General features: G+C 46.1%; 1 protein-coding gene across 1 annotated transcript in view; it reads left to right on the forward strand.

The window, feature by feature from the left end:
• Positions 1-10,087, forward strand: part of SLC22A15 (solute carrier family 22 member 15) — a 69,915-nt gene extending 59,828 nt beyond the window's left edge. The window contains exons 9-12 of the mRNA XM_028502769.2: positions 1,625-1,745; positions 3,902-3,974; positions 5,748-5,936; positions 6,320-10,087. Coding sequence (XP_028358570.1) covers positions 1,625-1,745; positions 3,902-3,974; positions 5,748-5,936; positions 6,320-6,406 — 470 coding nt within the window. The 3' untranslated portion in view covers positions 6,407-10,087. The remainder of the gene's footprint in view (positions 1-1,624; positions 1,746-3,901; positions 3,975-5,747; positions 5,937-6,319) is intronic.
• The last annotated feature ends 5,984 nt before the right edge of the window (positions 10,088-16,071 follow it).

Consider the following 16,071-nt stretch of genomic DNA (forward strand, 5'->3'; position numbering starts at 1 on the left):
ATTGGGCAGAAATGTCAAGGACAGTGAGACGCAATTACTTTGGTGATTAAGACATCGCTGTTGACCTTCAAGAGCAGGCGTTTTGGGAGAGGCTGGCATTGGGAGCCAGACCATGCTGAGGGACAGGGCAGCCACGTTTGGGGAAATGGAAGGTTGGTCACTCCTTAGAGATGTTCTATAGTGAAGGGGAGGTACAATTGAGTTGATAAGATTTTTTTTTCCCCGGAAGAAAGTTATTATTTTGAAGGTACAAGCTAGTGGGGTGATTGAAGAGGAGAGGTTAAATATGTTTGAAAGGAAATGATTAAATTGCAAGATCCCAGATGGGATAATGTTAATAAGGAAAGAACCACAGGATAATGGATCGTATTTTTGATAGAGAAGTGAACTGATGTAAAATGTATTTTTCCATGTTATGTAAAAATGTTACATTCAGGAACTCAAATATCGTTGATTAGCTGGGGAGGAGGAAGGATTGAAAGTGGTTTCGTATTTAAGTCTCGTCTTTCACAATCATTAATGTTTCCAAACTTCTGGTAGTAATTTAATGGGACTATTCCTTATTTTTGCAATGGAACACCAAGGACTGCGAACAGAAGATAGAAGTTTTTCTGCCCTCACCCCTGCCTCCTTCTCTGGAAGATAGAACTCCTCTCAGGGGCCAGAGCTTGTCACGCTGACCACCATATTTATGTCCCTCATGGTTGAACCAGGTTGGGGGAAAAGGAGACGCAGTCACCACCTGTGGTCGATGAACATTGACAGTTACCCTGAAGCTTACTTTACTGCAGTGCAGAAGTTTTCAGGGAGCTCTGTCATTCAGGAGTGAGTCCAAGTTTGGTCACACAAAATGACCATGGCCGTGTAAGATTTCGTGGGAATAGCCAAATCACTGACGAAGTGTTTGCACGTGTGTTGTGTGTGGTCACTAAACCTTCTGAATGGCCTTCGCTCTTTGCTGTGTGAGATCCACATTAATGTCTCACTCCTTCAAAACTGTTAGGTTGGCCATAAAGTCCGTTTGTTTTTTCCCGTAAGATGGCTCTAACAGCACTTATTTGTCTTTAACTTCATGTGAAACAATTTTGTTAGGTTGTGTTGGGACAGCTGCCATATCAGCGTGCATTTAAAAAAAAACTTATCAAAATTGGTAAATTTGTGTGTAGCCATTTTAATATTGAAGATGGAAGAAAATACACAACTTTTTAGCATATTATGCTTTATTATCTCAAGACAGGTTAAAATGCAGCTGAAACACATAAAAAGATTTGTGCAGTATATGAAGAAGGTGTCATGATTGATCAAATACATCAAAAGTATTTTTGCAAAGTTTTGTGCTGGAGATTTCTCACTGGATGATGCTCCACAGTTGGGTAGACCAGTTGAAACCTTATAGCAATCAAATCAAGACATTAATTGAGAACAATCAACATTGTACCATGCCGGAGATAGCCAACATACTCAAAATATCCAAATCAATAAAGTTATTGGTGAAAATGAAAAATATGTCTTTTATTTTACGGAAAAAAAAACTAAGCAGACTTTTTGGCTAACCCAATAGCTGAGTCATTAAAAACAGCATTGTCGCACCTCAGACCTCACAGGTGTCGCTTGTGCTCCCCAGGCACAGGTGTGTTTGCCGTGGTGAATAGCCATTCCTTGTCTCTGCTGGGGAAGCTGGCCATCAGCGCCGCCTTTAATGTAGCGTATATCTACACCTCTGAGCTCTACCCCACCGTCATCAGGTAAGCCCCGCCCCCGCACACACCCCTGCTCCCGCGCTTTGGTGGACACGCTGGCATCGCCAGAGGCAGGGTTCTCGCCTCCCGCAGAGCGGAATTAGTGGGGGCCAGCAGCTATTCAGCAAGTAGTGATTCGCTCGGAAACTGTGCGTGTAGACTGTCCCTTGCTCTCTCCGCTGTGGACTTGTAGCTCTATCGTGAGCTGAGCTCCCGCGTGTCAGTTGAGAGCAAAGTGCTCTGCTCCACGCTGTCCTGGCACCCAGACAGTGCTCGGGTGTTGTCTCATTTCAGTGGGCTTCGTTTATTAGCACAGTCACCCATCCTGTGTCAGGCACATGACAGCCACGGGGACAAAGTCCCTGTTTTCACAGAGCCTACATTTGAGCACAAAATATACATGTTTTTAAAATTAAATGTATTGGGGTAATGTTGGTTAATAACATTATAAAATATACACATTTTAAAGAAGATAGTTCCATAGAATAATAAATATTAGATTTGTATATTGGTTGTTAAGATGGTTTTAATGAGTAGGACATGGTTATATTAAAAAGAACATATTCCAGCCCTGGCTGGTGTAGCTCAGTGGATTGAGTGCCAGCCTGTGAACCAAAGGGTCGCTGGTTCGATTCCCAGTATAGGACACGTGCCTGGGTTGCATGCCAGGACCCCTGTAGAGGACATTCAAGAGGCAACCACACATTGGTGTTTTTCTCCCTTCCTTTCTCCTTCCATTCCCCTCTCTCTAAAAATAAATAAATAAAATCTTTTTTTAAAAAAAGCATATTCCAGCCCTGGCAGGTAGCTCATTTGGTTAGAGCTTTATTCCACTACACCAAGGTTCTGGGTTCCATCCCCAGTCAGGACACATACAAAAGTCCATCAAGAATGCATATAAGTGGCCCTGGCTGGTGTGGCTCAGTGGGTTGAGCACCGGCCTATAAACCAAGGGATTGCTGGTTTGATTCCCGGTCAGGGTGCATGCCTGTGTTGCGGGCCAGGTCCCCCACTGGGGGCATATGAAAGGCAACCACACATTGATGTTTCTCTCCCTCTCTTTCTCCCTCTTTTCCCCTTCCCTCTCTCTATAAATAAATAAATAAATAAATAAAATCTTTAAAAAAGAATGCATATAAGTGGAGCAACAAATTGATTTCCCTCTCTGTCTCTCAAATCAATAAAAAAAAAATAGGAAGACCATCCTAAGTTTCCGTCATACCAGAAAACAAGACACGAACACCGACCGGAGCGGCAGGGGACAGCTTTGTCCTCACAGAGCTGCCCTGTGAGCTGGGCCAGGGTCCCCGCTGTCGGCACTCCCCCAGTTCTCGACAGCTGTTCCAGATGAATCCCTCTGTCTCCTTACCCATGCAGAAAGCCTAGCGGTTTGTTCTGCCTTTTGCCCACTAAGAGGTCAGATGGCCTGCAGCTGGCTCATCATTTCTAACTGTTCCTGGACCCTTACTGTCCCAGCCGCTGGCTGTGAACCAGGGTGACCACTTCTTCCAAACCAGGACACACTTGAGAGGAATGTGTTATTGGCCGTTAGTGTGGGGAAATGGGGTGATGTGTGGTCGCCCTACCTGTGCCCATTATCGAAATGCTCACTTCCTCCCACCTCTTTCATGCCCACACTCCGCAGGAAGGTGATGTTCTTGGTTTCCTGTGAAAACATGCCCAGTCCACTCCTGTTGATATGCCCAACGCTTTAGTAGTTGATTAGAGTTTAGATGAATGGACGGACTTTTCAGATCCTGAAGTTCTGGCTCTCTGTGGCTCTAACTGGCAGGAGACGCAAGGTCCTCGAACCCGTAAAGGCACGCTGGATGCTCAGTTCTGCACCCGCCTCTATAACTAACCTGCCCAGCAGGGTAGGTAGTAGCCTCGCGTGGCAGTTGAAATTTAAATTGATTTAAACAAAACAAGTCCAAAACTCAGTTCCCCACCCCTTTCCGTGCTCCGTGGCTGCGTGTCTGGTGGCTCCCACATGGGGGCACCTTCCCGGCGTCACAGGAAGTTCAGGAGGCAGCGCTGCTCTGGGGGGTCCTGCGCCTTCCCTTCGGGTTCTGTTGTGCTGGGCCCCCCCCCTCCCCGAGGTCGTTCAGTGGGGCCCCCGGAACTTACTGATTTTGTAAAAGCTCTTTCTTGATGCCTTTCAGGAACGTTGGGCTTGGAACGTGCTCCATGTTCTCCCGAGTCGGCGGGATTCTGGCCCCCTTCGTCCCCTCACTGGTTGGTTTGTATTTCCTCGTGTTGTTCTCCACGACTCTCTGCTTTGGAAACGGTTGGGCCCTGGAAGCTAAGGACCCTTTTAGATGGAGGGTCTGTGGGCACGGATGGACCCCAACCGAGGACGTTGTGACTGCTCCCTCGCCGCAGGCTCTGACTCTCTGCCCTCTGCCTTCATTGGAGGCTCAGCTGAGGCCAGTGTGTCCCTCCCTTCCCCCCTCACAAGTTAATGAGCAAATGTTCATTAAGTGTCTGCTGTGTGCTGGGCTCTGAGCTAAACTCCCCGTATATAACCCCAGGCAGTCTGCACTGCCACCTTGGAGGCAGGCATTGCCGTCTCCCTGCACAACAGAGGAGAATGCAGCAGAAAGAGGTGCCACGCCCTCCCCAAAGGCAGGATGCCACTCGGAAAAGAAGTTCAGACGAGAAACGTGCCTAGCAGTGCGTTTCTTAACTTTTTGCCATTTCCCAAAGTTTATAGTCAAAGCAAAGGGGTTAGACTTAAATGACAGCCCGCAAGTCCTTCCCTGCAGGAGACGTCAGGTGCTGTGACAGCCCTCGGACACCTGTGTGCGTCCCTGCTGGGTCCCAGCTCTTGCTGTCCCAGCTGAGCTCAGGGGGGAGAAGTCAGGTTTGGTGTGGTGCTGGAGTGCCTGTCCTGCAGACGACTGTCCCTACCCTGGCACCTTTCCTCCCCACTTCCTAGCACAGGACGTCTCCCAAATGCCACCGTGACTTTTCCTTCTTTGGAAAGCCACAGTGCCTGTGTGTCCAGAGGTGGCCAGAGGTCAGAGAATCTCTTCCTCCCACCACCTGTCCCTCTCCCTCTCCAGCCCTCATTTCCCCTCCCCCTGCCACCCTCCCCCCCCCAATCTCCTTCTCCTCCTGCATCATCTCTTCACTTTTGCAAAATCAGCAAACTCGTCCACATTACCCAAGGGGCCACCTTCACTAGCAGTGGTGGGGCCCTGAGAGTGTGGAAGCCCAGCCCAGGGAGAGACTGCCCAGTAGCTGCCGTGCAGGAATTCGAGCACATGAGTCAGCTCAGGAAGGCCCGGGGCGGCATCCCGCAGGGACAGTTTCTCCTGTGTTATCTCTGAGCCTGCTTTTATTTAAAGAAACTAAGTTTTCCTGAAAATATCTTTTGGATCTCTGAGGCCAGTGCTTGAATGGCTGGCCCTCAACCACGCTCCGTTCAGGTAGTTTCCAACTACGGGTCCATGTAGGGTGCTTTCCGAGTCTCCTGTTCTTTTCAGGATGCGTGCACCTCTGACCCCTCTGCCTCTCGGGAATGCTGCTGAGCGAATCCCTGAGCCTGTGCGGGATCATTTGGCTGGTGCCAGGGCTGAGAATGTTAAAGTTCATCATCGGCCAGTGTTTGGGGCATTTCCCAAGTGAAGACTCTGTGGGGAATCCCTGTGTTATAAGCTGCCCACCTAGAAGCTGAGCACCAGGTTCCCCATGAACTCTGACCATGGGGGCCTGGCCTGCTCCTCCCACAATGAATGCCCGCCCCTAACACAGCAGGCGGCTCTGAGGCCGCTCGGATCTCCCAAGTCTGTGTTATTTACTTGCTCCCATCCGCATGCCCGAGGGACCACTGATGCCCCACGGTAATTCTCTTTGGGGAAAGAGGTGGTTTATAGTGCCTTCCAGTGGGAAGGTATGAACTGGGTTGTAAACAGGGCAGGTCCTCAGTCCAGACGGCTGACGTCATCTCCATGGAAACTGATACTGTGTTTTTGTGTGTTTCCATTCTGCTCTCTGCCCCCACAGAAATATGTGCAGTGGTCTTTGCCTTTCATTGTCTTTGGAGCCTCGGGCCTGACCTCGGGCCTCCTGAGTTTATTACTGCCAGAAACCCTCAACACTCCTCTGCTAGAGACGGTTTCTGACCTTCAGGTGTATTCATACCGGAGGCTGGGGGAGGAAGCTCTATCTTTACAGACCTTGGATACCCCGCAGGTATGGCTGTATTTGTCTTAGTCATTCAGAATTACCACTTGGAGGATGAGAGTTTGGGGAGGGGGAAAGTGTGTCTGGTTGGGTTAAACAGATTTGAGCAAAACTGCTGGAAAACAAAGGTAGGGGTCTGATTTTCAGAGGAATAAAGACGGTCAATAATTCATTAGCTTTCTCAGAATACCTCAGGGGCTAATTCTTAGGGGACTAGATGTCATAGAAGTACATTGATATCTAGATGCTAGATATGCTAGATGTAGTAATGCTAATGCTAGATGTAGTAATCTAGCATTAACTAGATTACTATCTAGTTAAGTGCTAGATAGTAATCTTCGTTTCAGAAATGTTATGACGTCCTTTCCCGCCCTCTTCTCCTTCCGTTTCAGTCCGTGGACAAGGAGGGCGCTTTCGGGAGTGAGAGCGAAGAGGAAGAGTTTTACGATGCCCATGAGGAGACTCAGATGATCAAGTGAAAAGCCCCAGACCCCTCCTCTGAAGCAGCAGACCGCCGTTTGTGCCTCTGGCCAAGGCAGGCCCTGCCGGGAAGCCTGAGAGCGCTGGGGAAGGATGGGCTTGAACAGGTGGGGAAAGCGCTCAGCTCCCAGACTGACTTTCCCTGGCCCAGAGCGAGTTGGAGAGGAGATTTCATGAGCGAGGCCATCCCTGCACTGAGGACATAGACATTACTTGGTCGAACATTCAGGTTTACCTCAGAGTCATGACCTCTGGCCAGACAGCTCAAATCCACATGCCAGAGTGGCAAGCTGGTTTGCTTCTAGAAGTTTGATTGGGTTGCTTTTCCTTCATCATGACCTAAAGGCAGATATGTAAAAAAAAATTCTTTTTCTCACAGTTTTCGGGGGTTGAGCTAAACACCCTTAAGATTGAATGGTTAAGCCGTTAAGATTCATCTTCCCACCATACTGGATCTACCCCCTTCCCAGCTGCTCCTCACCATGAATCTCTGGAGGCAGTGTTGGTAAGAGCGGAGCAGAAGCGCTGCGTGTGGGCGGCCCCAGACCCGCCAGCCTCGCCCCGATGAAGCCCCAGTGCTCCGCCCGGTTCCCAGCCTCCGGGCTGGCCTGAGCTCCCGGCGCCTTCCGCCCCACGGGCCACCCTCTGGGAAAAGCCCACGGCTCCCAAGCAGCTTTCTCAGTTGGAGGCGTGGCCGAGACTCCCCGTTAGCTCCCTTCCACGCTCAGATTGTGCAATGTCTTCAGTTCCTGCTTGTGTCCACCTCTCGAAAAATTGCCATCTCAGGTTCTAGTACCAGCAATAGCTTCAGAGTCGTCCCCAGTCAATGACGAAGTTTTATGGAGGTGGAGGACAGGTTGAAAAATGACACGTTGAGCACGTGGCTGTTGGGGGTGTGGGGGAGAGGGTGCTGTTTTTAATAAGGAAGAAAATTATCTTCCACAATATTACAGTCTGTCTGGTTTTCAGTGTCGTGCAATGCGGAACTTGGGCAACGGGTAAGAATCTGAACCCTTCTTGTCCGAGATCTGTCCCTACCTGTTCAGTCAAATGGAAGGCACAGTAATTGCATAGGCAATTTTGGTTTTTCATGAAGTACTAACAACTTGCAAGTAGATCAAAATCATACTTAGTTCCCTCAAGTCGTGTGCTGAAAAGATCTGTTTCCCCACGAAACCTGAAGGTTCTCTCGAATCGGAGCGCTAACCTGGAGTCAGCGGGCTTGGTCAGCCTTGCTTTAAGCTACTTTCCCAACCAGGAAAATGTCTGCATTTTCAGAATTCCCATTTCTATGAATCTCTTGGAGGAAAAGATATTGCATTAGAGTAAAAGGAAGACACCACCATGACCGCCTCCAGAAATCGTGGAGGCATCACCCCGGTTGGCTCCAATGCTCCCCTGCTGTCTTCCACTTTGCCCTCTCGGTTCACACTGCGTCGGGCTCCATGTTTGCTGAAGCACGTTTATGTTCTTTATGCCCCTGACTACGTATCGCACCCTTCATAAGTAGGGGCCATCTCTACTACTTTTTCTCTCTGCTGTGCCCAGAACTTGGGCCTCGACAGCATACGGACTAGTAAGTATCGCTGTTTCTAGCCATCAGGGAAATTATGCAGTGCTTCCCAGGATCATTTTTGTAAAGCCCAGGCAGACCTGGCCCAGACCCCCATGCTGTGGAATCTGGCTTGTCTTTCTCCGGAAATGAAGACTCTGCCCACGGCCACGAGTGGAAAAGAAGGAGAATTTATGAGGACTCTTAGACGCTCCTCTTCAACGGTCGGGACATTAACAGTAAAACAGCAAACTAACACACGTGAGATTTGGGGTTGGTTGGAGCTCTCTTTGCATTGTAAGAGTAACACATCCCACTATAGAAAATTTAGAAACTAGGATTTAAACACTTTATCACTCATAGGCCCAACACCCCGAGGCAACCAGTGTTTTGCCTTTGTTCTGTCTGAGGACCAGTTAGGCATCTACCTCCGTGTTGGCACTAGGGTTCCCTCTGCCCCTGGCTAAATAAATGAGCATTCTATTCATCCCATCCCGGGGTATCCTTTTTTCCAACTGTGGGATGGAAGAAGCGGGGAGGGACACACAGTTTGGACACATGTTACTTAATAAGGGCGGGCAGGCTATCGGCTGCCCACGTCAGATGTGTTGCTCAGTTTTGTTTCTTTCCGGATCTTTTAGCAAAGTTTAATAATGATTATTTTTTTCATTCCTCTGCCTTTTATAAAAACAGCTTTTTTTCTTTTGTAGTAACTGTTGAAGAATGGTGGATTGTAGAGAATGTGCGTATGTGTACTTTGTGTTATTACATTTTTGGAAGGCTTTTCCGTTCTAGGCAGCATGTTGAGCCCAGGCCTAAACTGGGTCGGGGACAATGATGTCACTGTGCTCCACCTCCGCATCTCATCCCACTGGAAGGTCCTTCCACTGGGGCGGAACAGACGCAGCCGGCATCCCCTGGGATAACAGTGCCTTCTTTGGAAACGCCTCCTGGAAAACCCGCCTGGGGCTCTTCTTGAGGAGGTGTTACTCTTTCCAGAAACATGTCCATGACAATTTGCGTGGTCTCTGTTTTTTCCATCATAGATTTGCCGGTCAGCCAATAATGCCCATTGAACACTCCTCTCTGTTGACAGCTATGACGTCACTTGGTGACGGACCTGTTTCAGCTCCACTATAGTCTTATGGGGCCGCCACTGATGACCAAAACATCATTGTGTGGCATGTGACTGTATGTGTAAATATCTGTGTGTGTGTGTGTGTTTATAAAACTTTCATGAAACAGTACTTATTTTTGGTAGGCCTACTAACAATTTATATTTTGTTTTATTTCATTTTATGAATGCTATTTGTGAGCCACTAACAGAATGCAGCCCATAGCTTGAAACCCACTCATCACTGCTCTGTCCTGCAAAGGCTTTAGAGCCTAAGTGCACATTTCCCAAAGTGCTTTCAGCTGGGTGTCCAGGTGCAGCCGCATTTCCATCAGACAGAGACGGAATCTGGGAGGCAGGAGTGCGGTGAGGCCGTCCGTGGAATGTGTTGGTTTCTTCCCACTGGGGTCCAGGCATTCAGCTCCGCTGAGTCAGTTTCAGCAGCCATGTTGGCAGCAGATTTTAATATTGATTAAAATCTTAACAAGAGTGTAGGTAGACAAAGAACAAGATAGGACAAAGCTAGAGCATGATTTCAACATAGAGCCTAACAAAAGAATTTCAATATTCATATGGAAAAGTAAACATTGAAAAAATAGCCAAGACAATGCAGAAAAACAAGAACAAACAGACCGGATTTGAATCCCCATATCCTGAAACTCCCGAAGCCATAGTCTTGGGGCCACCATAAGGAAGTATCCAGCAGAACATGATAGAGGCTCCGGCACGAAACCAGGCATGCAAATGTTTTTTTGAAGATAGTGTGACGAATCAGTGGGAAAACAGCTAACTATTCAATGATTGATGTGGGAACAACTGGGTTTCCATCTCGAAGAAAATAAAGTAGGTTCTTTCCTCTCACCATAACAAAAATAAATTCCAAATGAGTTAAAGGCCTAAATGAAAAAAAATGCAAAACTTTCCCACTATTTTAAACTGATAGAAGAGAATATATTTATGACCTTGGGGGATAGATGGGTTTCTCAGACAAGAAATAAAAATCACAAATCAGTTTTAAAAAGAAAACATGGATGGAGTGACTATCTAATTTAAAACTTCCTTCTGTGTACTAACCATACCACAAAATTAAAAGAAAAGCAATAGGAATAAGTATTTACAACTTCTTTAAGAGACAAGGATTATTATTCAGAACATATCAAGAATTAGTGAAAATAAGAAAGAAAAGTAATGGGAGAATTTACAATAAATGTTAGGCAATTCACAGATGAAAACCTCAGCCTCACTGGAGGATCAGAGAAATGCAAATTGAAACAAAGATATTTAAAATCCATAAGATTGCGGGGAGTCATAAAATCAAAATTAGAGGATATAAAGAAAAAGAATTTACTTATATCGATAGAAGCATAAACGGATTCATCATCAAGCTATCAGTAGCAGTCAGATTGAAAATGTGCATATTCTGAGGTATAGAAATTCTGCTTCTGGGTCTATATCATGGGTTGGTTTTCAGATGTTTTGACTGTAACCCATCCTAAGAAAAAATGTTTTACACTATGACACGCACAGTATACAAACCTATGTACCTGTCTATATATATTTGTGTATATACAAGGTCTGGCAGAAGTATGGCCTGCTTGAGTGTGGCTGACAGAGCAATCATATGAGTGTAATAATTTATAGTTTTAATTTGAACATTTCACCTAAAATGTCATAGGGTGTGCTTGAGTGTGATATTGTCATGTTACAGAATCACATGCTTAGGATTTTGTAATAAAAATGGGGCGTTATATGACTGAGACCTTGTATATAGCTAAAATGATATTTCATAAAATAGTACTTGCCCTTAATATATACATTGCCTTGTCTTTTCTATTTTACTTTATAATGGAAATAATACTGGTGAGCACACAAAAGTGACTTCACAGTTCATAAGCAGATTAGAATATGCAGCTGGGAAAAGTAAAACATGATACCTTTTGTATTTTCCTTATTACTTGCCTCGTGCACATGTGCCAGGAGATGTGTACAGAGATGTCCCTTGTAGTTGTAGTAAAACAGTGACATTAAGTACCTTCAGTAAGGAAATGTAGAGATACAATTTTATATTCATAGAATGGAATGAGAAGGAGTTCTATGTACAGAGATGGCTGAACCTCAACAACGTTGAACCAATTTTGCTAGATCAAAGTCATTTCAAGATTAAATTATTTAGTGAGTTACTGGAGTACCAGCTAATTAAATTCAAATGTGTTTTATGTCATATTTTACCATCAAGACCTGATATTTTCTTGTAAAAATGTAGAAGTCTCACTATTATTCCCACCTGAAAGAAAAGTTATTCCTCTTCCCTGTAAGTTTAAACTTCTTTTGAAACAGGCTGGTTTTGCGTCTGTGGCAACATTTAGAAAACTTCTCAACTGAGACCTCAGAGCTCAGTAGGATAAAGCTTAACAGAGATTACCTATTTATTGAAAAATGTCAAGGGCAAAGCCAAATAAGTATTACAATAACTTCAGTCTAGACTCTGTGGAACAATTGATTTCAAATAGAATAGGTTCTGGTGGAATTGCTTTGCTTCCGAATGTAACTTTAAGAAATGATTGTGTGAGCCGAGCAAATAAAAAATGCACACACAACTTGGAGGGGAGTTTAGTGAATGACTTTCCAGGACGTGGGCAGAGCTCCCAGAAACCACAACAGAGGCAGCATGTGGAGGGAAGCCCATTGCTGCAATTCACACGCATCAGCCTCCTGGGGCACAGCGTGGGGTCAGGAGCAGATCTAGGCAGGTGAACAGGAAATGCTCTGCACTGGGAGGCATTTGAAAGTTGGTGAACATCCATCACGTCAGACTTTTTTTTTTTTTAGCTAAATTCAATTTGTCCTGTTAATTTAAAAAAGATTCAATATTAGAACATTGGTTGATGTTAAAATAACAGATTTAATTTTTAAATTAAATTTATTGGAGTGACCTTGGTTATATTAGGGTCTTTAAATCATTGAAGCTAAGCTATTCTTGGCTGGTAATAACACGACAGATTCATTTGCTCCCTAGAACACTTTAATTACTGTGGATGCATTTCATCATATTAGGAAGTTGCTTTCCTATTTGCTGTTGCAGGGGCCATGCATCCACTCAATTGTGCATCAGGGTCAACTTGTGTGTGCGTGGGTGTAAGAGAAGAGGCTCTGGAACACGTTCCGCACTGCCCACAGCTGGAGTGGGATCTGACAGGCAGCTTTCCTTCTCTGCTCTTTTCATTGCTTTTAGAGAGGAAGGGAGAGAGAGAAACACTGATGTGAGAGAGAAGCACCAATTGGTTGCCTCCTGTATGCATCCAGACCAGGGTTTGTACCTTTCCAGACTGGGGGGCGCATGTGCCTGTGCCCGGACTGGGGATTGAACCCACAACCTAGATATATGCCCTGACCGGAAATCAAACTCACAACCTTTCAGTTATAGAACAATGCTCCAACCAACTGAGCCACACAGGTCAGGGCATCCACTGTAATTCTGTTTTTCACTTTGCTGGTAACTTTTTAAAATTTTTACTGAATATATTAGGTTAATAAGACTATATTGGTTTCAGGTGTACAATTCTATAATATATCATCTGTACATTGCACTGTATTTTCACCATCCAAAGTCACATCTTCTGTCACCATATATTTGACTCCCTTTCCCCTTTAATACCTCCCCCAACCCTGTTTCCCTTTGGTAAGCACCAGACAGTTGTCTGTGTCTGCGAGATTTTGTGTTACTTTCTGTTTCATATCCCACATATGAGTGGAATCCTGGGGTTCTTGACTTTTTCCTCCTGACCCATTTTGCTCAGCCCAGGGCAGTGGCGGCGTGCCGCAGGAAACAAGAAAGACGTGTACCTGGTTTTCACAGAGTTGTGATCGAGGAGGGGAGACATCTTGATTTATTAAATCAAATTGAGCTCTAGAATATTCTCAAGATCAATGGTGTAGAGGAAATGCTGGCAACATCAAGGACCACGTCTCACCGCACTGATGATCCTTTTGGAGGAAACAGATGGACTACCATCAGCAAATATTTTAAAGCCTCACATCTCCACCCTTATTTCCTTGAAAATACATGATAGAATAACAGGGATCAGCAATGAATTATGTCTATCATGTGCTTGCTTCTAACACAATATAGTTAGATTGGCAAACTTAATTCCAGAGTTTATTGGGAAGAAAAGCAGAGAGCAGCAGCTTACTTTCAAGCAATATTCTCATTATTTATTGTAATTACTTTTCCATTACAGTTTCCTATGAGTGGATGCTATAACCAAGGAGGAAGTGGAGGATGAAGACCATTTTGCTTTTATAGGAAGAATGGCAGCAGAAAACTGAGGTTAGGAAGTGGCAATCAAACGGATTTTCCATAAAGATTCCCGAGTTTACATAAGTAACCGAGGGTTACATTAGTTTCCTATGGCTGCTGTTACAAATGGTCACAAATGAAGTGGCTTTAGACCGCACAGATTTGTCCTGTTGTTCTGGAGGTCAGGCTACAGAGGGAGTTCTGAGGGGGTAAAATGAGTATGTCAGTGGAGCTGGTCTGGTCTCTTCTGCATTCTCCAGGGGAAAAATCCGTTTGTCTCTCTCTTGCAGCTTCTGGAGGCTGCATCGTACCTCGGCTGCAGCCGCATCCCTCCAGTGTCTGCTGCTGCTGCGGTCCCTGAGCCTTCTGCTCACCCTGGTCTCCTGCCTTTCCTTGTAAGGACCTCTGTGGTGGCATTGGGCCCTCCTAGGTGGGCCCTCTTGTCTGTGTACTTGCAGGCATTACTGCAGTACCATTCGCCCTGCTGAATTGGAGAATGAATGAAGTCGACGGTTTTTGAACGGAGGCCTCTCCCTGCCGCACAGAGAGGCAGCCCTCCCCAGGAAGGTGTTCTTGAGAGGAGTTTTGGCATAGCCATCAATGTTATAACGTTCAGTTCTCTTAAAATAACTCATCCGATGGAAACAACGGTAAAAACTTGGGAAATACTGTCAATTAGATTCTAGGCATTTGAGGGATCAGCACCTTAAGAAAAACAATCAAAAGGTATTGGATCAATGTCTCTATTTTCCTATTTGCTAGGTAGCTGAGAAGCCGGCTCTCCTACGTTGGCTGAAATACAGGCCACCTTTGATGTAGCAGAGGAATGCTTTGTCAGGGGAGTGCGGGAATGCCTGGAAACAGCTGGAAGTAATGCCTAAAGGGGGAGTCGGACAGTTATGCTAGTTGAATTTATGTTTCCATGCTGTCATCTCTTAGAAGAAGCTATTTATTTGTGGGTGAGTAAGTTCCAAAACATCCTCAAGCACAAAGTAGCATAGCGGGCATATTTCCCTCAGGGAGAGAATTTACGACCTTGCCAATCCAGCCCGTCAGGACAGGGGTCAGGCTCTCGGTAGGGATCCAGCCTGCGGCTCTAACAGGTCGGAGACCTGGGGCAGGAGCAGTGAATTTGGTGGGGGTCGGGGGGAGTTTTGGGGGGAACGTGCAAAGTTCATGTTCTTTTTCTCTTGTGCCACAAAGTATTTGATTTCAGCAGAGGAATAGAATCTTTAACGAGTTTAGTGGACAAAGGTGTCATGAGAAAGGGAGTGGCCACCGAGCCTTTGTCCTTCCTAGAGTTTCCTTCCGAGCATTTCAACCTGCCCCACAGAGCTTGCAGTTTAGGGCAGGAGCATGTGCACCAAACATTCAGAAGATTTTCTTAACCAGTTTCTACTAGTCAAGAGATTACTTCAGGACAGGAAACAATTACATTTATTGATGAATCAAATGTTCCGAGTGCCTGCTGTGTGGCCCGCCCTGTCCCAGGCGCTGGGTCCAGGGAGACGACACGCGCTGAGTGCCGCTCTAGACAGCCCGTACTCCAGGCCGGACTCGGCACAGCCAGGCCGCAGAAGCATCCTCTGAAATGTATGCTGTTGGTCCCGTTTTGTGGATCAGAAAACTGAGGCCCTAATTAGGTAGCTTTCCCCACATTAAACAACTAATGCTAATTGGCAGAGCCTGAGTTATCACAGGACTTCAGGTGTCACTTCTTACGTGCCTGCGCTGCACTGCTATGCTTCTTGCGGGGCCCTTGAACTTCAGCCAGCCCTAATCTCTCCGTGGGCTGTTTGATGGCAATAATGATGTTGACGGAGATGCTAACCGCCGTGCACTAAGGATCGTGCACCGTGTCACCATGTTAAATACATTTGTCTTATGGTTATGTCATAGAATTCTCACAACAGCTTGGTTGGGTTAATAATCCCTCCTCTGTTGATAAAAACAACGAGGCTTATGGGCATTCAATAGCTTCCTCAAGGTCACAGCTAGTAAGTGGCAGTGCAAAGTCTAGATCCTGTTTTGTCGTTTGCCAAGGCTGGTGCACTGACGCCTTCTGACAGACCTCCGGTGAAAGAGGGGATGCTGCTCTCCCAAAAACTCCTAGGAACAGCCCCACCTTCTCCCTGGCATTCAGGACAAGAACAGGAGGTTGAGAAGAGCAGACGCTGGTAGAATCCTGGGGAAGCCAAGGCTCGGGTGTTTTGATGAGGCTCCTCATGGGGGCAGACCGTTTTAAGAAGGATTCTAAGTTAATGATCCTCTCTGTATTTTAGAACCATTGAGATTTTGTCTTAACAATTCAACCAGTGGAGAAATACATTTGTACATCACTAATACAGATGGAGAAGCTTGTCAGGATTCAGACTGCACATTAGTGGGCCATATCCAGTCATCTTACGAAAGAAGATGGAAAAAATTCTCTATCTCTGGGGCGCCCTTTGGGATTACTTTTATTATTCACTTTAAGGCAACTAGTAACCTACCATTCCACCAAATACATTCCAGAAAAGTTCACTGAGAGCCTGCTGTGTGCCAGGCAGTGGGGTAGGCTTGCAAGTGTCCAAGCTTAGTGATCTGGGTGCCTTCAGTTGTGAGCCCTCTCCGAGCCTTTGACCTGAGCGGCGCATGGGGGCGTTGTGAGGTATTGTACAGGGGAAGAGGGAGCCTCAGTGACGTCAGAGAGAGCCTCTGG

Source organism: Phyllostomus discolor, chromosome 14, assembly GCF_004126475.2.
Source record: "Phyllostomus discolor isolate MPI-MPIP mPhyDis1 chromosome 14, mPhyDis1.pri.v3, whole genome shotgun sequence".
In the NCBI taxonomy this organism is placed as follows: domain Eukaryota; kingdom Metazoa; phylum Chordata; class Mammalia; order Chiroptera; family Phyllostomidae; genus Phyllostomus; species Phyllostomus discolor.